The sequence below is a fragment of the Nipponia nippon genome, unplaced genomic scaffold (genome assembly GCF_047370975.1).
Source record: "Nipponia nippon isolate SJK-2023a ecotype South Korea unplaced genomic scaffold, ASM4737097v1 scaffold_9, whole genome shotgun sequence".
In the NCBI taxonomy this organism is placed as follows: domain Eukaryota; kingdom Metazoa; phylum Chordata; class Aves; order Pelecaniformes; family Threskiornithidae; genus Nipponia; species Nipponia nippon.
In genome coordinates, this window is record NW_028262413.1 from 26,127,589 (window position 1) to 26,151,403 (window position 23,815).

The 23,815-nt window shown below is 55.0% G+C and overlaps 3 protein-coding genes, 1 long non-coding RNA gene and 2 other non-coding genes across 12 annotated transcripts in view; 1 reads left to right on the top strand and 5 right to left on the bottom strand.

Moving 5' to 3' along the window:
- Positions 1-2,354: 2,354 nt before the first annotated feature.
- On the top strand, positions 2,355-6,711 carry TERB2 (telomere repeat binding bouquet formation protein 2). The gene is made up of 7 exons (XM_087743402.1): positions 2,355-2,553; positions 2,996-3,077; positions 4,595-4,740; positions 5,069-5,130; positions 5,646-5,734; positions 5,840-5,931; positions 6,169-6,711. Exons 1-7 carry the CDS (start codon positions 2,490-2,492, stop codon positions 6,312-6,314), a joined length of 681 nt encoding a protein of 226 aa, XP_087599528.1. The 5' UTR covers positions 2,355-2,489; the 3' UTR covers positions 6,315-6,711.
- Positions 2,425-6,303, bottom strand: LOC148050237 (uncharacterized). Of its 2 annotated transcripts, none has more exons than XR_015701281.1 (4): positions 6,040-6,303; positions 4,563-4,730; positions 4,366-4,446; positions 2,425-3,244 (listed from the first exon to the last, which is right to left on the bottom strand). It is a non-coding gene; the product is annotated as an uncharacterized LOC148050237 (long non-coding RNA). The 2 variants fall into 2 exon arrangements; XR_015701282.1 differs by lacking the exon at positions 6,040-6,303 and adding an exon at positions 5,257-5,728.
- Positions 6,712-7,768: 1,057 nt separating the features above from the next.
- RPS17 (ribosomal protein S17) lies at positions 7,769-11,130 on the bottom strand. The gene is made up of 5 exons (XM_087743403.1): positions 11,020-11,130; positions 10,627-10,778; positions 10,209-10,314; positions 8,409-8,474; positions 7,769-7,893 (listed from the first exon to the last, which is right to left on the bottom strand). Exons 1-5 carry the CDS (start codon positions 11,020-11,022, stop codon positions 7,813-7,815), a joined length of 408 nt encoding a protein of 135 aa, XP_087599529.1. The 5' UTR covers positions 11,023-11,130; the 3' UTR covers positions 7,769-7,812.
- On the bottom strand, positions 9,683-9,815 carry LOC148050238 (small nucleolar RNA SNORA71). The gene has a single exon (XR_015701742.1). It is a non-coding gene; the product is annotated as a small nucleolar RNA SNORA71 (small nucleolar RNA).
- Positions 10,444-10,574, bottom strand: LOC148050239 (small nucleolar RNA SNORA71). Its single transcript, XR_015701740.1, has one exon. It is a non-coding gene; the product is annotated as a small nucleolar RNA SNORA71 (small nucleolar RNA).
- Positions 11,131-11,927: 797 nt separating the features above from the next.
- The window catches only part of CPEB1 (cytoplasmic polyadenylation element binding protein 1), a 42,435-nt gene continuing 30,547 nt past the window's right edge, over positions 11,928-23,815 (bottom strand). For 4 of the 6 annotated variants that reach the window (XM_087743669.1, XM_087743674.1, XM_087743672.1 and 1 more), the window contains 9 exons: positions 22,213-22,439; positions 20,326-20,575; positions 19,897-20,010; positions 19,691-19,795; positions 18,586-18,722; positions 17,153-17,351; positions 14,570-14,664; positions 14,237-14,317; positions 11,928-13,329 (listed from right to left, as the gene is read on the bottom strand). In XM_087743669.1, coding sequence (XP_087599795.1) covers positions 13,219-13,329; positions 14,237-14,317; positions 14,570-14,664; positions 17,153-17,351; positions 18,586-18,722; positions 19,691-19,795; positions 19,897-20,010; positions 20,326-20,575; positions 22,213-22,439 — 1,319 coding nt within the window. In that variant the 3' untranslated portion in view covers positions 11,928-13,218. The remainder of the gene's footprint in view (positions 13,330-14,236; positions 14,318-14,569; positions 14,665-17,152; positions 17,352-18,585; positions 18,723-19,690; positions 19,796-19,896; positions 20,011-20,325; positions 20,576-22,212; positions 22,440-23,815) is intronic. The other 2 variants (XM_087743671.1, XM_087743670.1) reach the window with 2 other exon arrangements.

Here is a 23,815-nt window from a genome sequence, read left to right on the forward strand (position 1 = left end):
CAGCTCAGCCTGCGATGCCAGCTGTGCTCTGGAGACCAGCCGGGGACTGCATCAGCCCCAGCAGTGGTCCTTCTGTGGTAGAAGATGGTCTGGGAGGGAGGAAAAGCTTTGGGCTTCTCCAGAGACCCCAGCAGAGCAGCAGAGCCTGCTGTGAGAGCCTGAGGTAACTTGAGTTATGGACCATGTCCTGGCTTCCTCCTCTGGATCACAAAGAGCCACCAAAGTGCCTGCCACTACCTTGGCTTCACCTTTACTATTGTTGAGAGCATCACAGAGTAACAGCTGGGTGCATCACACCAACAGGAAAAAAACTCATCCTAATTAGGACACGAGTGGAGTTGACTGCAGAAGCTGAAGACGTGGCGGCACAGACAACATGGGACAACCACATCTCCAAAGGAGACTTACATCAACATCTTCTTGCACCAGGGAAGTCTTTGCCCTGATTGCATCTGTGGGCTTTTTTGTGGTCTTACTTAGGAAATACTTTGACGGCTTACTCAAAAATCTCCCCTCTGGGGGTGACTGATGCATGCCAGTCCCAGAGGCTGGCTAATTTTGATTAATATGTGAATTTTGGGACCATATCTAGAACAGCCTTCTCTGTTTTATCCTTGGGGGTCCAGCTTGGGGGGCCCAAAGGTACCTGGGGTGTAGCTGCACTGCTGCTGCTGACTTTTCAGCAAAAGTTCCCAGGGGATGGAGTTGTTGAGGGCTGTCTTGGCAAGTTTAGAGCATGAAACAAGCCTTGTTTGTGCTTTATGACTTACGAGCAATTTTGCTGCCAGCAAACTGTTTCCTGAGCCAACCAATTACGAGTGTTTTTAGGAGAACTCTCTAGGAGACAAACTTAGGAGAACTTTTTTGAAGACCAGCTTCTTCAATGTCACAGCTCTTTGGAGTTTTTAAAGCTTCACCAGTTCCTGCATGGTAGGGAGAAAAGTTGAAGCAATGGGGTGTAAGAGGAGGGGAAAATCATTGAAGACACACAGCTGAATACAGATGTCCTCTGAGAAGAGTGGAACCAAGCGAAAGAGATGCTGCTGCACACCCAGTCTTGGCTCTGCCACCGCAGCTCCAGCTCTGTGGGAATAAAAGTTTGCCATCCATTCCCTCTCCAGCAAGCAAACCACAGCAAGCTGGGTAAAGGTGAATATCCACAGTGTGTTTTTACCTAAACGTTCACACAGTGTCTGCAAGAGGAAGGCTGCACAGCCCCAGGCCAGCCTGGGCTGCTTGGCACAGGCCGGCCCAGTTCAGCTCAACTAAACCGGGCTTACTGTGCCACACAGCAGTTACACCATGGTCTAACACCTCTCTTTACCCTTTTCTCCTTTAATTTGACAGCATTACCAAGCCCTTCATGGAAAGGCGAGTGCAAGCAGAAGTAATTCTTCAGCTTGTGTAAAAACTTGATGAAAAATGAGTAAGAATCAAAGACTAGGGGTTTCTGCATCACTTTTCAGTACTGCTAATACCTAACTTGACCGTTTAGGGCATATTCAGCTTTGCTTACGTATGTGCACTAGGGCATCTTTCTCCTGGGACGTGCAGAAAATCTGAGCATGGACGAGACTAGGTTGAGCCCTCACATGGCTGTGTCTCGCCCATGCATCCTGCTGGGCTGGACTTGCCCCATTTGGTGATCACGAACTGCCTGGGGGATGGTTTGTTCCCTCTGCAGCACAAAGCATGTGCTGTCTGAAGGGGATGGGGTCCGATCCAGCAGACGGCATGGGAGGACATGAAATCTAGGCAAAGAGATGCTGTCTTCTTCTCACTACCTCCTCTTTTGCCACCACCTACAGAGAACATGAATACAGAGCATCTCCAGGGGACCTCGTTCCCCCCATGGGACAGAGGGAAGGAGCTGGGACTGGGCAGTGAAGGAGGCCACAGTGTGAAGGCTTTTGCCTCACCTTTCTGCAGAAGCTGGAAGAGATTCAGAAGACGGCACAGAGTGATGGCAGAAGCAGAGAGGAACGAGGCCGTCGGATGCTGCTCGGCTCTGCCACTGCCTTCTCCTGGGCAAGTCAGCCACAGATGCCATCCCCACTGAGCCCTCAGCTCATCCCGTCCCCTTCCCAGGGGTGACACAACCTGGTCAAAGCCGTGGAGGATTTCCAGAGGAGGTTGAGCGTCAACACGCCCGGACACCGGTGTTCAAATCCCAGGGCAGCCAGGGCAGCCCCACTCGTAGCCCAGCTGTGCGTAGGTGTGGGTCACCCGCTGCCATTTTGGGACGCTCAGCCGAATGCAGACAGGCACGGGGGGGTGGCAGCGGCGGCCGGGAGCCTTCGTGAGGGGCAGTTTGAAACCTCTATGGCTTCACTTGCCGGTGCCTAAACGACTCGGGGAGGCGGGCAGCCCTGGAAAGGGCCGCCGCCCCTCGGGGCACCGCGCCTCTCCTCAGCGTCCGCCGCCGCTCCGCGTCCTCCCGCCACCGCCCCTCAGGGCGCCTCCTCTCGCCGCCGCCGCTTCCTGCCGCCATGTTCCGGGGCCGCCGCGCCTGGTTCTCGCAGAGCGTCAGCCCGGGCCCTCGGGAGCTGTGGGGTGAGGGGTCCCGGCGGCGCCCCGGGGATGAGGAATGGGGCACGGAGCTGACCCAGCCCCTTGGTGGGGCGCAGCGGTGGGGGCACGGTCCTCTCAGCCCGCAGCGGGGCAGAGCAATGGCGGCACAGCCCTGTCACCCCTCGGTGGGGCAGAGCAGGGCTGAGCCCCCCCCAGCAGGGCAGAGCACGGGTTTGGCAGGTCCCCCCAGTGCTGGGGCAGGCCACAGTGCCCCCACGCTGAGGAGAAGGCCAGAAGGGGCCCCCTCAGTGGGGCGGTAGGAGACCCGCAGCCATGGGAGGCCCATCGCAGCTCCCGCTTCAGGGCCGCACAGCCAGCCCGGGCAGCCAGCCCCATCCTGCGCCACCCTGGGTCCCCCCAGGCGCGTTGGGGTAGGGGCACACTGGGGCGACCACCTTCCTCCTCACCCCTCTTTCCCCCGCAGTGGCCGGCGGTGGGGTGCTCTCCCACTGGCGGGACGCCGACTACCTCTTCAGCAGCGACGCTGCCCACCCGGACACCCGCAGGTGGGCTGTGTCCCCCAGCCGTCCCCTCCTGCGTCACCCCCATGCTGGCAGCACCCTCCTTGCTTGGCAGATGCCTGCGGCCCCATTTCGCACTCACGTGGAGCCCTCTCCGTGTGACGTCTGTCATGCGATCGCAGCGCGCTGGAGGGTCGTGTTTGCACCAATGGCTGGATGTAGAGAGCAAAAGACAAATGAAAGCATAGATAACGGTTTTAATGTATTTAAAGTATTTAATGGATGCCAACATCCTTTTAAAAGCCAGGGTGGTGTTTCTAAAGTGCCTGGTGCAGGTCTGCCAGGCTTTTACTGCTTAGCGGAGTCTGAAAACTCACACACACGCTAAACTGTACCTAGGCAAAACAGAAAATGGCTGCAAAAAACATCCACATGTTAGACTGGCTTAACTCCAATGTAAATTAAACTAATTGCCATGGTTCTCTTGCTGCCTTTGAACTGATCTACTGGAAAATCCAGGGTCTAAAATAGAGGTGAGACTGTCCCCAAGGAAGGAACCAGGTGCAAAAAAGGCAGTGTGAGTTAATTCTGTGAAAGCAAACGGGGGGGTAGAAATGGCTGGAAAAGGGCTGAATTGCTCCTTTCCTTCTGCTTGCTTAATATAAAAAATCAGAGAACTCAACAACGTTTGTACAAATACAAGGAAAGGCTATTAAGCATCTTCCACCCAGTGAATAATTATATATATTCAAGGTCATGTAAATATGTTTACGTGAAAGGGGACTGCAATGTTTCCTTGCAGTGCTCTGCAGCAGGCTTTGCTAGGCTGGACTAAGCAGCTTCTTTTAACATGATTGCTTAAAACTGGCTTAGATTTTTGTAATCCTTCAGCCACCCGCACCAGCTTTGGGAGGGGAATCCTGAGAAACCCAGAGTAATGACCTTCCTTCTGCCACAGCATCCCACCGGACTGCGTTGTTCCCCCAGGGGGAATTGTATATAATTATATATATATCATATATGTATTCAATGTATATATTCAGATTATTTCTTGGAAAAATGTAATCACTATCCATACCCTTAAATATGACAAACAATATTTAATTCCCCTCTAAGGAGGACGGTGAGTGCTTGAGCATCCTCCGCCCACCCTTCCTCGCTCAGCTGTAGTGCTGCTGCTGTTTGGGGACCGCGCTGTGAGCCTGAGCAGGGACCAGTGTGGTTAAGAATAAATAAATAAAAATCACATTTTCCCCCCTCCCCAAAGAACCGGTCTTGTCTTGAGAGCAGGTTGTGGAGCGGTGCCATTTAGTTCCTAAAAATACATGTTTACCTGGTCCCTGGTGTCCTTCCTCTGGGCTGCTCTCAGGAGGTACCAGCAGCCGGGACCGTAACGGGATGTTGCTGGTAGAGTCTCATAGTTAGAAAATTAGAGAAAATTAGGTGCTTTTGGCAAAAATATCAGAGCAAGTCAGTTTTAACGACAATATCCCTTCAAACTTTTTTGTTTTGGGTTTTTTTCAGGCTTACCTTTGGAAACGAGCTGTCTTTTTCTCTTCCAGAATACACGAGAGCCTTGATTACTTGGAGGACAGAGCTACAGTCTTTCACTCCCATTACCTCTCTGAGTGGGCGAGCACCGGTGCGGGAGTGAAGCCGTCGATGCTTCTGGGCCACTTCATCCTGCCACCCGCCTGCCTGCAAGAAGGTTGGGGGAAAAAAAATCATCAGGTTTTGGTTCCCTTGGGGGTTCCCCCGTGAGCGCAGGCTTTTGGGGGTGCAAACAAGAACCTCCAGGTACTTCTGCTGTATGTGGAGGGAATTTCCTTCTGCTGGGCGCGATTCTTCCTCCCCAGGGACAGAGGAACTAATGCTCCATCTTTTATATTGCATTAGCGAGCAGTGCTGTGAGCTCCTGCCAGAGCTCCCGACTGCATTCGCTAGCACCTGAGAGGCAGGGGCATACACAGGCAGCGACTGCCGCACAGTCTCATTATTTGTTGCTCTCACAGTCATTTTTTTTTTGTTCATGGCAGAAATCAGAAGGAAAATCGGTAGTTTTATTTGGGAGCAGGCAGGTGATTCACTTGCAGAACAGGTAAGATGAGAAATTTATACTACAGGAGGTGTAGCTTAAAAAATATCGGTTGTATGAACTTCAGGGAGCCTGGTTTTCATCCCAGACCCTCAGCCCAAATATGGGATCAAATCTTCTTGTGCTTACTGTGCTGTGTGTGTCCCTCCCAGCGTGACATCCCGGGGGGGCAGCACCAGATTAAGCGCGGGATGCACAGGAGGGATTTTCTCCCTCACCCAGACAGACGTCCAGTCTCCCTGGCACATCCTTCCAGGGATGCTGATCGCTGAGGTCTGAGCTCAGCCCTTTCGTGTGGCATTTTCCTTCCCCGTGTAGCTCTGAGACACTGCCCGCTTTCTTCTCAAAGCAACTTCTCAGTACTTCTGAAGTGCAAATGTGATTAGATTTAAAATCGTATTCTAAATTATGCTTGAAATCACAAGTCCTAAAAATACCACTGTCTCGGACCATGTCTCTAGTGTTCTGCAGAGTACCCAGGGCACAATTTTAACTCAACTCTGTGTTGATACTCGCAGCCCAATGAAAATCTGACAGATGAACCAGAGGCGGCGAGAAAAGGCTGTGAGGAAGAAGTGGAGGAGGATGTGCTAGACCTGGCCGAAAGGTATTTTCCTGCCCTTGGCAGTAGGATTTGGATGTGCCCCCAATTTCAAGAGATGCCCAATGCATAGGAAATAACACACTGATTTCCCCCCCCCCCCCGATACAGCAGCGAAGAAGAAACAGACTCCAGAGCACCTGCCCAAGGGGAATTTCCATACCGTGCCCTCCAGGAATACCCGATGAATAACATGGTGACAGGTAACGTTCGGCATCGGTAGATTTTTGAAAAGTGGAAAATATGCCTGAAAATGACTGCGGACAAAGCAGGGACCCTTCATGTGCTCCTCGCGTCCTCCCGGTACTTACAGCAGCGGAAACACTGAGGGTGCGAATGGAATCGCTCCCTTCTCCTCCGAGCTTTGCATTTTCCGTTGTCCTTGTTTCGTCAGAGAAGAGGGCAGCTCCCCCAGTGAGACCCACGCTTTCCCTTCGTAGGCTACACCTCTGCTCGTGACATGAAGAAATACGTCGGAGAGCTCCGCGATTTCATTCCTGGCACTTCGGGCTACACAGTGTATTGGATTCAGAATGAAATTAACATTTACTCTGATGTGAAGACTAAAACGAAGAGAAAATTCTAAGCACCAGGTGGCTGTTCACATCAAAAACCTCACGGCTAGAGAGCTATTGGTCGTGTTTGGAGCCTCAGTCCTGCAGCTAGACGCTGGGATGTCTCCTTGCTTACTCTCTTTGGCAGATTGATGGTTATTTTACCCGTCAGTCTGTGTTCTCCCTGTGTTTTAGTTAAATAGTGAAGAGATTGGTGGTATCAAGCTGCCAATTCAGAGTTAAATCTCTGTAGTACTTAAAGGATTTATAAGTTATCCCTGCTTGGCTTATCCTCACTGTAGCTCAGTGTGTTCAATGTAAAGTTAAATACCTGGCTAGGTTTACTGTAAACATTTTCTTCTTTAAATAAGTATTTAAAACAAATTCCACAGCAAACTTAAATATAGACATTTCTCCCCAAAACACAAACCCTTTATTTGTACAGGGGGATTCAAGATGTGGCTGCGAACAGTAGTTTTCCTTGGAGGGACACGCTGAGGTCTCCTTGTAAGGAGAGGGGAGAAGTCACCCCACGGCACAGCCACCCCCACCCGTGGTATGCACTCACCGGTGGGACCCAGCGCTGTGGCGGGGCTGGCGGGACAGGCTGGGGGTGGCACAGCATCTCCTGGGCACGTGGGAAGCTCCGTGGCTTTGCAGAGGTTTTGAGCACAGGGCTCCAGGCTTCCCCTAAGCAAAACCTGCCTCATGCTGGAGCCGGTCCCGAAAACCCAGGGACCCCCGCCCAGCCAGGGTGCCCAGGAGCGCTGCCTGCTCTTGCCAGGGCGCCGTCTTGCAGGTCCTGGTGCTGGATGATGCCAACGGCCCAGGCTGAGAGCTGTAGGTCTCCTCTGCCTCCAAGGAGAGCCTCTGCATAGCAGGACAGTTTTGGGGGGCAGGGCTGAGCCCCAAAGCTCTCACATCCCTGCTGCACCCTGGGGAAATTGTTGGATGGAGCATCTTGCTGGGGAGAGGACAGCAAAAGCCTCACCAGGGTCTGTCTCCGCAGGGGCGCTTCCAGCCCCAGACAAGAGCGCTCTGCTCAGCCCTGTTCACTCCCCTCATACAAAGAAAACCAGCAACAAGACTTTTTCCTCTCATTTAAGCACTTAAAACTGACCAACGCGGTTATAAAAAGCAACTTTTATTCTGGCACAGCATGACCCCCGAGCTGTCCACTCGGAGGAGGCACAGGCAAACCTCGGAAGTGCCGAGGGTGAGGAGCTCTGGCAAGCTCCAAGGAGCCACCACGGCTCTCCTCTCCTGGCTGCGTACCGCAGGAGAGCCTGTAAAGTAACAGCTTTGCACCTCACACCCCAAACAGCCAGGAAAGAACCCAAAAAGATGCTGGTAAACGTAAAAGTGTTGAGTCCTCCTCACCCTCTGAAGCCTCGGACACCTCTATCTGGGACGCGGCACCCCGAGGAACCAGCCCTCCCTCCTCATCCCTGGGGACACAGGCTTCCAAAGACCAGGCAGGCTGAGATGGTTTCCCCATGTTTATTGGAAAAGTGACACAGAGCGACGGGCTCAGAGAGCTCCTCGGGGCGTTTTGAAGTTCATCCCCACTGTAGGCTGCGTCACCTGGAGGTTGGACAGGCTGCCGAAGTCCTGGAAAACAGCATGGGATTGGGATCAGTCACACCGCCCTGCCCGCCATCCGTGCCCAACCCCGCCGAGGGCGGAGGCAGATTCCTCCCTGGAGGAGTGGGAAGCGTGAAGGTGCTGTGGTAGCACGAAGGGTGGATTCATGTCTCCAGAAAGAAGGGGATATGACCACCCTGCTCTGGAGATCAGCCCATCGGTGGGGGGAATCTGGTCTTTCTATGGGTGAACCTCCACCCAGGGAGAGCTGCCGAGGAGGTTCTCGGCTCAGCACCCTAGGGTGCTGCGGGAGGAGGACGAGGAGCACACCCACTCTGCTAGCAGGGTCCCGGGCAAAGCCACCCTGCCTCTCCCCTCGCAAGAGCGTACAGGAATTAATCTGCCTGCAGGTCCCAGGGTGGAGCGACCCCCGCTGTGTGACCAGAGCGTCAAAGCCTTCAGCCGACACCATCAAGTGGGATTGCTGCTGCGGCCATGCCACCAGCCTGGCAGGGTCACCCCGGGCAGCTGGGGCCACTCACCAGCAGCTTCAGCATTTCCTTGGTATCTGGGTCCACTTCGATGATCTCCTGGTCGAGGGCAGAGACCTGGGGACGGAGGAGAGACGGATGCAGTTTGACGAGGCCCCACAGCCACGTCCCTGCTGCCACCAGGGTGTCCCCACACACCTGCTTCAGTCCCGTCCCACTGCAAACAAGATCTCACTGCCCATTGTGGGGAAGGGCTCCAGCCACAGGAGCCAGGAGGACCCCGATGGAGTCCAGCTCTCCTGCCAAAACACCACGAGAGGCCACCCGGCAGCAGAGAAGGAGAAGAGCCTCTTTTATGGCAAGTCTTTGGCAACCCAACGCCTAACCAGCTCCACACCAACACTGCCGAGAGGAGCTGCGGTCAGGTCCACAACGGCACCAGTCCCGGCGATCACCACCGACACTCGCGCTTGTCCTGCAACGCAAGTCCCCAAGGCTGGAGCCCAACCACCGCAGTGCCAGAGAGCAATGCCAAGTGACCACCTGGGCTGTCCCACCCCCAGGACCTGAGGTCTCCTGCTCTTCAAGCCCAGAGCAACCTCCTCCAACCCCCTTCGGACCCCAGACCTTGTTCTCCACGCGCTTCCATCCCCAAAAGGCTACGTCACACCAGTATTTTTGTAAGAAACCATGAATAACGTGGGTTCAGCTAATGCTGCATCGACAGCTACAGCATGGGTGCTCCTTCCCTGCTCGGGGTCCCTCAAGGGGTGACTTCTCCCACCAGCACCACCTCATTCTGCCTTCGAAAGGCAGCCGGAAGGTCACTACGTGCAACACATGGACAGTCGCCCCAGCCGGTTTCTCCAAGCCTCTGACACCAGCCATGCTGGTCAGCTCTGTGCTGACATCTAAAATCTGGGGCGTTGAGGCATCTATGAGAGGGGCTGCACAGAGCTGCCAGTGTCTCGCTCTTCATTTCCAGGTGCCAGGAGCGAGGGAGCCAAACCGAGCCCTCTCTCTTGTGGGGAGCCGCATCACCTCACCTTGGGCTACAAAACCAACAAGGTAAAACAGGGTGGCTACTCCCGAGGCAGATCTCTAGGTGGGGGGAACAGCACCAGCCCGCCTTGCTGCACTGCCACGGCTCCTGTGACATCCTACCATCATACCTGTTCCTCCCAGATCATCGCTAAAACAACCTTCCACATAACCAAACTCCAGCACTGACAATTTGGAAGAGCAGAGGTAAGAGAACTGAGCGTTTTTGCACAGCTCTACCAGAAGCCAACTAGGGAGATCTGGAAGAGGGGTGAGAAGCACCGTGTCTGAAGGCTACAGGGTTTGGAAGGGACGGGATTGAACCCACCAAACACGGGAAACGCTTTTGGAGCTCCTCTCCCTGCACTAACAACAACTGAGTCACGGGTGAGACCTCAACCCCTTGCGAATGCAGGTTCAAGATGAGAGGGGGTTTCACCAATTCCTTCTCTTCAGCGACATCTGCTGTACAGCAGGTTTTAAGCCACTCTGAAATATCCTCCTGCCTCCCATCGAGTTGTATTTTCCCTCATTTGAAGTTAGGAAACCGAGGAGGGATAGCATTTGCCAGCCGGCAGCAGAGTCGAAATGCAAGAAGTCAGCTGCCCCTCCCGCCCCAGGCAGCAGTTTTGGAGGGAGCGCCCCGACAGGAGGCCAAAATCCGCCTCAGCCCTCCTTGACCCAAACCCTCCTCAGCTCCTCCTGGCTGAGGTTTTGTTTTAAAGAAACTTGGGGCCACCAATGGAGCAGACCCCTCGAGGCGGGACAGACAGCGCCGCAGCGGGCACTCGAGCGCAAGCAGAGCCTCACCTCGGGGACGTAGTTATCCCTCCTCTCCCTCTCCTCCTCCTGCAGTTTGATGGAGATGCCTCGGACGGGTCCCCTCTGAATACGCTTCATCAGGTGGGTGACATACCTGCGGGGGGGAACACGGGACCATCCAGGACCTCCCGACGCTCCCGGAGCCCACAAAATCCCCGAATCGCAGCAGGGTGAAGAGACGGAGCCCCAGCACCCGCCCCGGGGAACGCCAGGGACGGAGAAATGTCCGGCAGCCACAGGGTCTGGGAGGTGGGGGACGGCCGCCCCAAACACGGGAAAGCTGCCGGCCTTCCTCTCCCTGCACTATCGATGACCGGGCCACGGGCCAGGCCGCGATCACTTTCGAATGCAGGCCGCGGCAGGAGCCCCCACGCCGCGCACCGGGACCCCCCGCGCCGCGCCTCACCCCGCGATCTTGTTGCGCAGCTTCTTGCTGGGGATGATGGCGATCTCCTCGCACACCCGCTTGTTGGTGTGGAAGTCGTTCCCTAGGCGGGTGTAGTACTTCTCGATGATCACCCGGGCGGCCTTCTTCACCGTCTTCGTTCGGACGCGTCCCTGGGCGGGTGGGGGAAACACCCGTCAGGCCCCGCCGGGCCCCCGCGGCGACCCGGGCCCGGCTTCCCTCAGCCCGCAACACGCCTCACCCCAGCCCCGCTCCCCCCTTCCCCGCCCCGCCGCAGGCCGCAGCGCCTCGCCCCGCTCCTCCCTGCTCTTCGGAGCCGCTCAGCGCCCTGGGTGGAGCGGGCCCGGCGGCGGATGGCGGCGGATGGCGGCGGCGGGCGCGGCTAGGACCCACCATGTCGGCGGCGGCCGCGGAAAGAGAGCAAAGGATGGCGGGAGGCGCGCGGGGCCGCCGGGAGGCCGCGACGCCCACAGCGCCCCCCTGGCGGCTCGGAGGGCGCCTGCAGCGGCGGGGAGAGGCGGGGCTCCGAGGGGGCTCGGCTCTTAGGGGCGGGGCTGGGGCTCCAAGCGCTCCCCCGGGTCCCAGCGCCCTCTGGCACCGCGTCCGCGGGGGGACGGGGCGGTGCCCGGGCTGCGGTGCGCGGCCGGGAGTCCCAGGGGCCGCATCCAGCGCCGGCCCCGGGCTGCGAAGCCCTCGGCACCACTTCGCTCCCCTGGGCAAGGCAGGAGCAGTCAGGATGCAAGGTCTGGGGGGAGTGGATACCCCAGGTGGCACCAGCTGGTGCCACATTAGGCCGTGATAGAGGAGGATACAGAGCACCCATGGGAGCATCACCCAACCCAAACCCCAGGGGGCACTGCAGGAGATCCCAAAGCCCCCCCAGGGGCAGGGGGCACCCTCATCACAGCCAGGTCCCAGACAGGAGCCCATCACCCCATCAAACACCCCAGCACAGCATCACCCTTCCACGCAGGAGGGCAGGAACACACACATGCAATTAACCTCATTAAGTGGCTGCTGTAAGTAGGGGAGCTCCATCTGGAGGCCGATTCCTCTGGCCCAGGGTTCCCAAGGGTTCCCAAGGCAGCCCCTGACAGAGCCTCTGGTAACCAGTATCCAAAAACACATCTCCCCTCCTGCCGAGCCACCTACAGCATCCATCCGCTCCCCAACCGGCCGGGCTGAGGCTCAGCTTCTCTCCACTGTTTCAACAACCAAGAGGCACCGCCGTCCTCCAGGTTGTAGAGATCTCACAAGAAGCACACAAGCAAGGAGCACAAGACTTCTTTTTGCTGCAACATGTTTATTATGTGCCAAAAACTACACCACAGCTTACTCCACGCATCTGTAGGAGAGTGCAGTCTTGCCTGCATATACTACAATGAGGTAGAGACTTCACACACAGCTTCACGAAACCCCACAAAGAGCAGCTGGGATATGCAACAATGCAACATCAGCTCAGCAGGAAAAAAAAAAGGGAGAAATTATGACACTGGTTCTTTGGCACACAGCTTCTGATAGAGGGGAAAGTAAAAAAAAAAATAAAGTTCTCAAATCCCAGCAGCAGCATTTCAGTCGACTGCACCATTACTCCCTACATTTCATAAAGGAAAGGAAAAGTACTTGTCCCCTCTAAGAGAAAGGGCTCCTATGAACCTTCATCTGTCCACCGAAACGCAGCCCTTTTTTAGCTAGTTACAAAAGAAAAGTAAGTCCTGTGACTTTGTGTGATTAAAAACCTCTATCAACCCCCCTTAAGTGCAACTTAAAAAAGTGCAACAAACTATTTAAAACTATATACAGCAGCTCAGAGATCGTTTATCCGGTCCAGTTTCAAATCCAAAAAAGCCTGTCCTGTTCTGTTGCAAACCCCTCGATTTACAACTTTCCACCAGCAGCCCCCAGACACAAATTGCAATAATGTTAAAAGCTGCCAGGAAAGAAAAAAATCTCTCGTTTCAAACGACTTAAAAACTGTTTAAGAGTGTAAAAAGGAACTGGTAAAAACCCTCGAGCGTAAAATATGAAATATGATTTGGTTTAAATGAAGAGCAAAGTCTCCTTGTTGTTACAGTAAAAAACGCCAGCTGAACATTCAGTTTATGCCGTTCAGATGGGGGTTAAATGAATGGAAAGGCACTGTATGGCAACTGCAAAAAAATGGAGCCAATGAGACCTGCATTATTACCATCAGTATTGCAAGGAATGTAAAAAAGCGCCTTTAATAAATAAAAAACCTAGGTGAAGGCATCTGCATAAACACCTTCTCAACACATGGCCCTTTTTTTTTTTGCTTCTCATCAGCAAACTAGGAACCAAAGTCTGGGAACTGCAGAATCACTTGAGGGGTGCTCCCCCCCCTCAAAAAACCCCCAAACAAAACCCGACAAAATTCACTGTGCATTAGTGCAGAAACAAAAAGACCAGCAAGTGCAAACGTGAATGTAAGATTTTTTCCCCATTAGTCCTCAGGAAGCGCGTTCCCAGCCTGGGTCTGGCACCAGCAGGCACGCTCGTGCGCTCTCCACTTGGCAGGTTAACAAAAGGACTTTCTCCTGCGCCTGCGGCAGCCCCCCAGCCTCCGCGGCCTCTTTAGCTGGAGTCTCTGTTCTTCTGGTTGCGCATCAGCGGGCGGTGGTGACGCAGGACCTCCATGGAGTGCTGCCAGTGCCAGCAGGAGCGACAGAAGTACTTGAAGCAGATCTGCAGGGAGAGCAGAGGGGCAGCACCATGGGGTAGGGGTTTCAAGGCAAGGCAAATGGACACTGGCCTGCCAGGGAAGCAGGATCCACCCCCTCCATGGTTTTGCAGCCCACAAGCCCACGCTACCACTTGAGGCAGACACAGGGAATTCCAGCAATGCTGCTGGAGGGGGTGTTGTGCTGAGCTTCCAGCATGGCCCCTTTTACGTAGGTTGGAAGATCAGGATCTGGGCACCAACCAGCAGCAGCCGCCACCTGGGGGCACCTGCAGGCAGCAGCTGCAGCACCTCTGCCCAACACCTGGGCAAGGACAGAGCAGCAGCCTGGCTCTGCCAGCACCCACTGCACTCCCCCTGCCATCTCTCTCAGCAGAGCAGTGTGCTGCAGCTCATCCCCCATCCGAACTCCACAGGAAGCCACCAGACCCTGGCAGAGCTCCTTTTAGCCTGCAGCGAGCGGAGGTCAGCTAGAGTCCCTGCTGTTTCAGGCAGCCCCAGGGCAACTCCAGGGTGACAGCACTCCAACTTCCAGCTTGTCATGGCTCACAGAGCAGCAGCCTCCCCTTGGGGTCAGCCCACTGGGCACACAGCTGCCCACGGCAGGCCCTGGTGCTCCAGCACAGCACCAGCAGAGCCATGGCATCCCTGGCTCAAGGCAGGGGGGAAAGCTGCCTTTGCCTGCCAGCAAGCACTGGGGCTGTCCCCCAGGAGGGCTGCACCTCCTCCAAAACAAGGGCCCACCTGGGGCTCTTGTGTGAACACTCCATCCTCCCCACTTGGCAAGGGACAACAGGCATCGTCACACAACAAAGCAAACGCTGCTGCGGGCAGCGGAGCCTGCTCCCCCTTAAGGAATCCCCCCAAGTGCAACAGCCAGAAGCTGAGCTTAGCTGGTGGGGAGAGCCTTACCTGGTCTCTGCAGAAGAAAGGGCCAGGCTGGGCGCTGCAGACTTGGCACATGGAGTCCTCCAGGTACGGGTCAATCTGAACCTGCAGGAGAACCAGGCAGTGGGTATGGGGCAGTGCTGGGGGTGACTGCCCACTCCCTGGGCAGCCCCAGTAGCACCAACCCACTGCCCTGCATACCCCAAATCCATCACCACCACCCCTCACAGCAGGCAGAGCCACAGTTCACCACCTGCCTGTGCTTCCACAGGGATACAGGGCAGGCTATGCAGATCACAGTGCTCTCAGTGGTACCACCCATCACACAAAGATTCAACCCCCATCAGCTCCACTCACCTTTTTAGTAAACTTGGTAGTTTTGATTTCCACAAACGCAGCCGTCACTGCCTTCAGATAGCTGCGCTGGTTGTTAAAGGTGACACGGCCAGACCCTGGAACAAGCCAGACCACAAGTGTTAGACTGACCCAGCACCTATGGCAGGAACTGGTGGAGGCTGAGAGGGAGCCGCTGCCAGCACCACCCCTTTCCCCAGTGCAATTCCACCACTGGCGGAGAAGCAGCTTTTGCAGGGAGACCATATCCAAGGCCTTGTGGCTCTGCCTGCCTCCTTCCCCAGGCAGTAACAAAAGCACAGCAGGCAGCTGGGAGCAGAAAGGCTTTTCCATGGACACCTCCAGGCTGGTTAAGATGTGAGCTTACGAGCAGCAGCACTCCCAGGAGAACCGGCAGCAGCCAAGCAGACAGAGGGAGGCTGTCAGGGCACTGCTGAGGGCAGTGCAGCAGCAGGCTCCATGCCTGCACCTGAAATAAGCTGGTGCTGACACAGCTCAGCAGCTTTTATTTTGAGCCTCCCACTCATCCTGGAGCCTTGCATTTTGCAGCTTCATTGCCAGTCAGCAGCATTCCTGCACCACTTGTCCCCAGCCAAGTTTTGTTAAGCTCCAGGAGAACGTATCTGCGCTTACCTGCAAGTTTCTTTTCTCAGTGTAAGGGGAGCTTCGGCAGTTGCAAGACAATCTGCATGCCAGCAGATTGCTGGAGATCAGCTCACCACTGACAGCCACAGTGCAAAGCATTACACAGAACACATCTACTCCTCTCCTGTAGGATCACACAGGCTGGAGGGCCTGGATCTGGTTTGGGGGTTGCATGTGTACGAGGATTGCAGCTGTGCTCAGGGGGACCCTTCCTCTTCTAAGAGGGTCAATTCCATCTCCTAGTGGGACCCCTGAAAGCCATCTGGCCTTCTCTGTTGATGTGGATCAGCTGGTTCCAAAGCCAGCTCCTCATAAGTACAATCAGACACCGATTTCTCACAGTACATGCCTCCAGCACAATCACCATCTACCTGAGATGATTCAGCACATGGCAGGTTACACACAGTGGTATGCCCTCGAGGAGCCTTCTGCCAAGCCAAGGGCAGCAGTCAAGCAAGCCTGGGGCAGCATCTCAGCACAGGAGATGCTTCAATCAACACAAAATTAGGGTACAGTTCAGTTACCAAAATTGAGTTCACATTGCTGTAACTTGTAAAATGCTTCAAGGGTGCAAGTGCCAGTCTGCTGCTGGGAGCCAGAGATCTCACCTACTTGAGGGAACAACCTGGGCTCTGCATGAAGCCACAGGAGGTTTTAAGGTCATGCTCTAGGACTTCACAGTGCCTCACAGGGCAGCTTGGTGTGCAAGACTATCCATGGTCATACAGGAACTAAGAATTTGCTTAAAGTCTCATACATCCATTCTCCACCCCTTGGGACTGTCACCACAAAGCCACTTCAGTAGTAAAGCACTGCAGCACCATGGTCCTAAACTCAGGCCTTGGGCACCAAGCCTTGACCAGAAAAGCCTGAAAGCTGTCCAAGGACAGTGACAAGCAGCAGACAGCTCTGCACCACCAAATTCTGACATTGCTCCTGCCTAGCCACATGCAGGAGATTGACTTGCTGCATCCTGAGCCTGGAAAGCTGGACCTCATGGTAAAGCCGTAGGGTTTTTCCACACAGACCGGTAACCTCAGTGCTGTCCCCCGCCTCATGAGGCCACAGGGAGGTACACAGGACACTGTTGTGACATGTTTCAGCTCCTGTAACATGAGTGGCAAGTGCTCAATTCCCCTTTGGGAGGCTGTCTCAGCAGGGCACAGGGACAGGGCTGCTCTCTGGGTTACTACAGGGGCTGCAGAGGTCATGGTTTGGGGCAGCAGCTCTCCTCTTGAGCTGAGGCAGCAGCCTTGATGCCTGCAGCAGTTTGTGGTTTCAGCCCCATCAGGAGGGGAGTGCTGTCCAAGAGTCACACTCATCCCCAGCACCTCTCTGACCCTAGGAAGGTTGATGCCCTGAGCTGAGGTGGACATGCCATCCCCCAGCAGACCCAGTCAGGAGACTCGGGGAAGCCTCTCCACTTGTGCTACCAGCTGCTTTGGAAGCCCAAAGCAACAGCACCCTGAAGGGGATACAAACAGGGCAGCAGGAACAGGATGCTGCCCACAAGTGCTGGTTCAACTGAGCTGCTCACAGTCCTGCCCTGTTCCTGCTGCCCAACAGCTGGCACCTCCCCAGCAGGAAGGGCCAGCAGCCAGTGGGTCTGAGTTTGTCCTGACAGGCAGCAGGAGCCAGGGTAAGACTCACAGCCACCTCTGCTCTGTGGATGGGAGGGCAGCTACAGCACTATCTAATGACCATTAACAGCACTGAACAAGGGCAGAAAACCCTTCAGCGACACCTAAAGAGATATTACAAATCTCAAGCTGCTCTGGAACGATCTAGGACCTTCCAGTTTGCAGGCACATCAGCTCTGCCAGCCCTCCCCAAAGTGCCCTGGGCAGTCTTCCCCATTGAGGCACCAAGCAAAGGGCACTCCTGAAGCCTCCTCAGAGCATGCTGTGGGTGACTACTGATCCTGGCAGGATCACCACTTACCAATAGGATACTTGTGCTTGTCCGTGTCAATGCCAGCGTAGACCACCCCTCCAAACAGGTCATACATGACAGCTGCCAGGGCCTCCGCATTCAGCATCCCATGCAGAGCCCCCACAAACACCGTCTTGCTGGGATCGAGCCGCTGTGACGGACTGCGCACAAAGTTGCTGTCTGCCAGCACCCATGGGATCACCTGCACCTGAAACCACACACAAGCAGGTCAGTTGGCCAAGAGCCTGCAAAGCCACAGGCTGTGCTGCTCTACAGTGCCCTCAGCTAACAGCAGGAGCCATCCCAGACCCTCAGACTTCACCCCCAACTCGCAAATGCCCCTTTGTTATTGCTGCTCAGGGTCAACATTCAGGGCACTACAGCTCTGGAGGTCCAGCCTTGCTCCAGGCACTTCAAGAGAGCCCACAAGGCCTGTTCAAGGGAACAAAAACAACTGCCACACTGCTCGGATTCCAGCCAAACTGGAATCCAACACACTTATCCATCAGGGCTGGCAGCCAGGAAACAATCCACGCACAAGTGGATTTTACCTACCACCTGCACCTATGTTTACAGCCCAGTCAGATGCCTCCCTGCACAGAAGCCTGTTGGAGGAGATCAATGAAATAACCCACCCACCGCCAATTTCAACAGGAGCTTCCATCTGCTAGACAGCTGATATAGGGCTCCAAAGAGGAGAAACTTCTGCCAGAGCTAAATCACCAAGCACGAAAATACTGCCAGTAGCCAGACACCAGGAAAGCTGTCTGGAGTGCAATTAGTTTGTGCCTGTCTAGCTAAGAGCCGAATCTCAATTCTTTAACTCCAAACTCATGCTGCTGTACCTGATCTATAGCTGAGGTCCCCCTTTACTGGAAGGCCAGCCTGAGCCTCTGGCAGCCTCAGCACCTCCACCTCCAGAGCACAGGTCAGCCAGCCAAGGCTGCGCTGTGGAGCAGCTGCAGTTACAGCTGTGGATCCAAAATATCTGCCTGTGGCGAGCATGAAAGCCATTCGTTCTGCAAGCAGGCGAAGTCTAATAAAGCACCAAAGGGATCAAAGTCTGTCTCTGCAAGCAAAGGTATGCTGAACAAAGCATGAAGCAGTAAAATCCCTGTTCCTGTGCTCCTTTCCAGGTAACCAAAGCTGCTCAGCTTCATGAAGTCAGGGCCTCCCACAGATCAAGGAACTCCAGGTCACAATTCCTGACAAGCTATTGTGAAGGACACAAACACCAATCTGACACTTCCCTCCTTGCTTGTGTCCAGCCCTACCACAGGAACACATCAATTAAAGATGGCCAAGAGCCAGTTTGACTTCTGCTGCTCTGCTTCAGCCCTGCTTTCCTGAAGCAGAGTAACACTGTGCATCCCCTTGTCTCCAAGGATCTCGGCAGCATCACCTGCTGTCATCTGCAGGACTACTCTCATGGGTCTGCTCACCTCTTTGCAGCGCATCCTGCGGCTGGACATCTTGAAGTAGTATTCACTGAGCCCATCAGGGCTCAGCAGGTCCTGGGAGCATGCCTGGAGCAGAGCACGCACAGATTTCTCTGACTCAAACACCAGGTAGACATATCCTTTAGAGGTGAAGGGAAAGAAACAGTTGTTAGAACTGCAGTGGAGGAGAAACAAATCATCCCAGGTTGCAGACACCCTCAAAATCACTCTCGGATGCCACCCAAAGTACTTGCACAGCATCTCCTTGCTTCTAGGGGAGGGCAGTGATTTGCAGCATCTGCCCCAGCAGACTCTACACAAGATCCACCCATGACGAAGAGAGCCTGGCCAAGCTGGGAAAGAGCCCAAACTCATCACAGCACAAGGGGGCAGGTTGCCCATGTCCAGTGACATGTCAGCCAACATCCCCCATGCGCAAAGCCACATCTAGACATGACAAGTGGGCACCACCAGCCGGGCCACGGTGTGGCCTGCAGGAAAACAGACTTTGCTTCACATTTAGGATGTCTTGGCCCAGAAATGAGTTCAGGGCTTTAAAAATCACTTCCATCAGTGCCAGCACTCTGTACCTCACATTGCTCTGGTGACTGAACAAGACCATCAGGCACCACCGAGCCTACAAACTAGTCACTCCTTACCCCCTAACTCATTACTGCTTACACAAGACATACTTCAGATAGGATTATTCCCCAGGCACTGCTCAGCTCACCAGTCCCCACAGCCTGCCAGCTTGCTGCAGACACACATTTGGATTTGCTGCATGTGCTTTATGCCAAAGGTGCACATGCTTGGGTGCTTGTGCTGGCAGTGGTGACTAGTGGCTATCGCCCAGACCAAGACAGGCTCCAGAAGCACCAGAGAGGGTATCCTCCCACCCCACACTTCTGCCCAGCCCTGCTAGGGACAGGTGGGGATGCCAGGTTCGAGGTGACAGTGCTCTGCAACCCTGGTGCTGACGCAAGCGAGAGCAGGACATTTACCCTAGGGTGCTCTGTACCATCCAGTCACCAGCATGCAGCCGTACCATCCCAGCATCCGTGCTGTAACATAGCATGGGAAAAGAGTAACCCTACCGTGTCGCTATTACCTTTAGGCATATTACCTTTGGGAGGGCAGCGTGGGTGTTTGCCATCCTTACCAGGCCACTCCACACTCAGTGAGCCAAAAACACGGAAGGTGTTGATCAGTCCAGCTACAGACAGAAGGAGAGAAGTCAGCATCCCCAAAAAAGCTCCATCCTATCCTCCTGATGTCAGAACCCAAGGCCTCAGTGCAGGGCCAGGGGCCGCTCACCTTCCGTAATGTCCCACGGGACTCCTCCCAGGAACACTTTGCAGGAGTAGACAGGGTTCTTGTAGTTTCGGGGAGGCAGCTGCCCACTCCAGGTGCAGGTTGCTTCATTCACAGCTTGGGCAAGCACAAACAACACTCAATACAGGACCATTTACTTCCCACTGTCCCATAGGTCTCCAAGCAAATCCCCATATTCCACAACTGTAGGTTCAGCAGAGCTGCAGCAGCAACAGGCAGCTGCCCAGACAGCCTGCCTGCTTTTCTGCCAGCAGGTAGACCCACAGCAGGCCTGTGCATGGAGAAACATCTGATCTGCTGCAAACTCACGTCCAGCCACATTATCTGCACAGAAGCCACCTACATGCCCTCCCAGAAACACAGGACCATTACCATGCACTGAAGCCTGCTGAGATCCACCATCCAACTTACCTGCCGCTTGCCTATGAAGCCTGGCTTCTCTTTCGATACTGAAGGGGTCTTCTGGAGAGTCCAAGAGATCCCAGGAAGGCCACGCAGATGCTCCAGGCCATCTTTTTGATGCACTGGCTGGCGAGGAAGTTACTGCAGCCAGGGCAGCTTGATCTTGATCCAGCCGGGACCCCACTCCCATCTTTAGGGGATCTCTTGACACCCCACCGAGGGGCAGGAAGGGCAGAGGTGGAGAGATGCGAAGGCTTGACTGCAAGAGAAAGTCCACATTAAAACCCAGCTTCTGAGTAAGAGCACATAATACTGGAGGCCATGCATCACACTGGGGCCCTGCCCTCACCCACGGCAGGAGAAGGGTCTCTCGATGATCTCTCCCAAGGCCCTCTGAGCTCTGGCAGAGGCAGGAAAGCAGCCACCTCACCTGTCCAAGCAGCCTGATGGGACCACAGTTTCCCTGGGAAAGGCCTGCCCCTGCAGCCATTTCCCACTGAACCTATGCCAAATTATCAGCAGTGGGGATTGTTAAGTAGAAGGCACCTTGCAGACCACAAAGCCAAACAGCTACCCCCTGCTGGCACAGCCTCAAGGACAGCTGCCACCCCCAGGGAGCACCAACCACCCCAGGAAGAGCCTCATGTTTTGCTTTGAGCCCTGCCTGCGGGCAGAGCTTGCCAGCAGCACCCACAAGCTCCGCAGGCAGCCAGCTGGCTGTCACCCTCCACAGACCAGCTCCCAGGCCTGTCTGACCAGGGTGTGGGCTCAGCTGGCTGCAGACCCAACTGCTTGCAGGTTTAATGTGCCTCTCCCAGGGTGGAAGGAGCAAAAGCATGGATTAATAAAACAACAGGGATGTGAGACATTGTGCAGCTTAGAGTGCCAGCCGCTCTGCGGATCTAACTGTGCACTGCAGCAGCACAGCCGCCCACGCCGAGGCCATGCTGGGGAAGACCTGACCTTCAGGAACAAGGCCAGCACAAAGCCCTGCCACCTTGCACCACCTGCCATCATCAGAGCCCAGGGTGCTGCAGCCGCTTACAGCACCCCTGCTTGAGATCCTGATTCTGCAGGTTGGATCATAAGAGAATTGACTCCGCATCAAGCCAACTGTGTCTTTCACACCCACCCCAACATGCAGGTCAAGGCCACAGCTGCACCACAGCAGAGCCAGGAGCAGCTCAGCCCTGGCTTTAGCCTCAGGTCCTGAGGAGCAGCCATGCAGCAGCACCCACAGAGCTGGCCACAGTCAGGCTGTCCTGCTGGCACCCACAGCTGCTGCTCACACTGCAACGCAGACCCAGCAGACTGGGTCAGCAAGACAGACACTTGCCTCACCTTGCTAGCTTCCAAATTTAGCTATGCTTTAGGGAATGGGAGCAGGCTAGACCCAGTTTGCTCTAGAAGAAACAGCCTTGAGATGGAGAAGTGCAGTCAGCAAACATGAAGGGCAATGAAAGGCAGGGATAGGAGCTCCTGAGAAGCCCAAGCTGGAGCCTGGAGGCAGCTGTGCTGATCAACCACCTCCCTGCTGGGATCAGGGCACAGGCATCCTCCTGCCACACACCAGCTCAAGCACTCAAGACACCTCTGGGAGCTACTTTAACCCATTAGGGCTGCAAGCACAAAGCCAAAAAGCCAAAATATTATTTGGAAGAAAAAAAAATAAGGATACTGCTAGTCTGTTGAAGGACTGCATGAGCAACCCTCCTTCCAAACCCTGGGCTCCAGAACTTTGCTATGTCAATGTGGGCATGACAGCTCCCTCCAGCACTCCCTTCCCTTCCTGAGCAAGCAGGGCTGCAGCTTGCAGTCCCCCACAGCTCTCCCATGCTCCTCAGAAATGCAGCAAGACACCAGGAACAACAGAGTGGGTGCAACACCGAAACTTACAATCAAGTCTGAGAGGTGGTCAGAGCCAGAGCTGAACCCACTGGTGTCTGAGTCCGAGGGGCTGCTGGAGCGGGAGTCCAGGAGGGAGCGGGAGTCCAGGCGGGAATTCCTCAGCGTCGATGTGGAAAACTTTTCTGACAGGTCCGAACCAATGGGGTCTAGAGGCAGGAAACCCAGTGGGGGCTTCCCCAGGACGTTCCCAAGAGGGTTACTCAGCATGCTGAGAACTGCAACAGAGAAAGAGCCCATCAGTGCTGCAGCATGACGCACCTCCTTCCCTCCTGGCTCTTGTGGCAGAGGCCCAGAACAGTACTGGGCTCCCATCAGCCCACGAACAGCTTGTCCCAGAGGTGGCATGTCTGGCAGGTACCAGCCCTCTGCACAGCTTCGGAAAGGCTACATGCTCTTTGCCATTAGTTGTAGCACTGTACTGCACAGCTGGAGGCAACAGCAGCAGCCTGGTGTGGCTGTCAAACACGAGGGTGGGTTATTCTCCCAAGGCTGAGATCAGCCAGGAGATCCCACTTCACCTGGGAGCAGAACTGGAGACTCCATGTCCCAGTTATGGACCTGATACAAGTGCTCCAGACAGGCCCCTCTGCCCAGTCCATGCCATTATGACCTGGCATTTCTTGCTGCCTCTGCTGGAGCAAGCTGGGACCCAGGGGAGCAGCCACCCATGCAGTTTTAGCAATGAGGGGGCACAGACCAGGCCCATGGTCAGTGTTTGCTGCACATGCTGATAGCCAGGCTGAGAAGAGCAAGGCCTGGCCCATTAGCAGGCACTTGCAGGCTTGGAGGTGGGATGACCCACATATCAGCCCCAACAGAAGTGGCTACTGGCAGTCAGTGACATGCCAGTCTGGCCTGCTGACAAAGGAGACACTTCACAGTCCGTGGTGAGCACCGACCCCAGTAGGCATTCACAAGAAGCCTGTCTGGTCAGGCCTTTGCCTCAGAGCCAACAGACAAGTACGCGCCAGACTGCTTCCCTCACACAGCAGCAGGTTTTCTTCCCACTGAGAAGAGGCAAGCAAATTCCTCCCTACAAACAGAGCCATCCCCTTGAGCAGAGCACCAGGCCACCAAGGGGTCATGAAAGTCCCATCCTGCTCCATGGGTCAGCGGTGTGGGGCCAGCTGCCACCCAGAAGGAGAGGGAATGCAGGGCAGGCTCAGCCACAGCAGATCCCACAGGGGCACACCACCGGCCAGCTCTATTCAAGAGGAGCAAGTCTCAGCAAGCTGAATGTGTCCCCAAACCAAAAGAGCAAAGCATTCAGAAATGGTTTTAATTATTCAGAGGCTGCAAAACAAGGCAGCTTGCCCTGAAGCTTTCAGTTTTCAGCAAAGCAAGTTTGGGATCCAGTTGTTATCCTCCAGCCCCACCTGATCTCAACCAGCTAGGACCACAAAGTTTTTAACCCAGATTTTCTGTAGCTCTCATGCAGAGGAGGATTAATAATGCAAAACACTGCCCAAACCAGGTGAACAAAAAACCACTATCATGCTCAAGTGCACTACGGTCTGACATCAGTACCAACTCAGTGCCAGAGAAAGCTGCCGAGCATGCCCAAAGCAAGATGCTGGGATATACCTGTCCC

Bases quoted from the DNA above. Each gene is read 5' to 3' on its own strand.
- RPS17 (XM_087743403.1), bottom strand. The intron at 8,475-10,208 runs GTGAGGCTCTGC...CTCCGTCCCCAG, and splicing joins GGGATAACTACGTCCCCGAG to GTCTCTGCCCTCGACCAGGA. The intron at 7,894-8,408 runs GTGAGTGGCCCC...GCTGTTTTCCAG, and splicing joins AGGAAATGCTGAAGCTGCTG to GACTTCGGCAGCCTGTCCAA.
- TERB2 (XM_087743402.1), top strand. From the start codon at position 2,490: ATGTTCCGGGGCCGCCGCGCCTGGTTCTCGCAGAGCGTCAGCCCGGGC. The intron at 2,554-2,995 runs GTGAGGGGTCCC...TTTCCCCCGCAG, and splicing joins GGGCCCTCGGGAGCTGTGGG to TGGCCGGCGGTGGGGTGCTC. The intron at 5,932-6,168 runs GTAACGTTCGGC...TTCCCTTCGTAG, and splicing joins GATGAATAACATGGTGACAG to GCTACACCTCTGCTCGTGAC.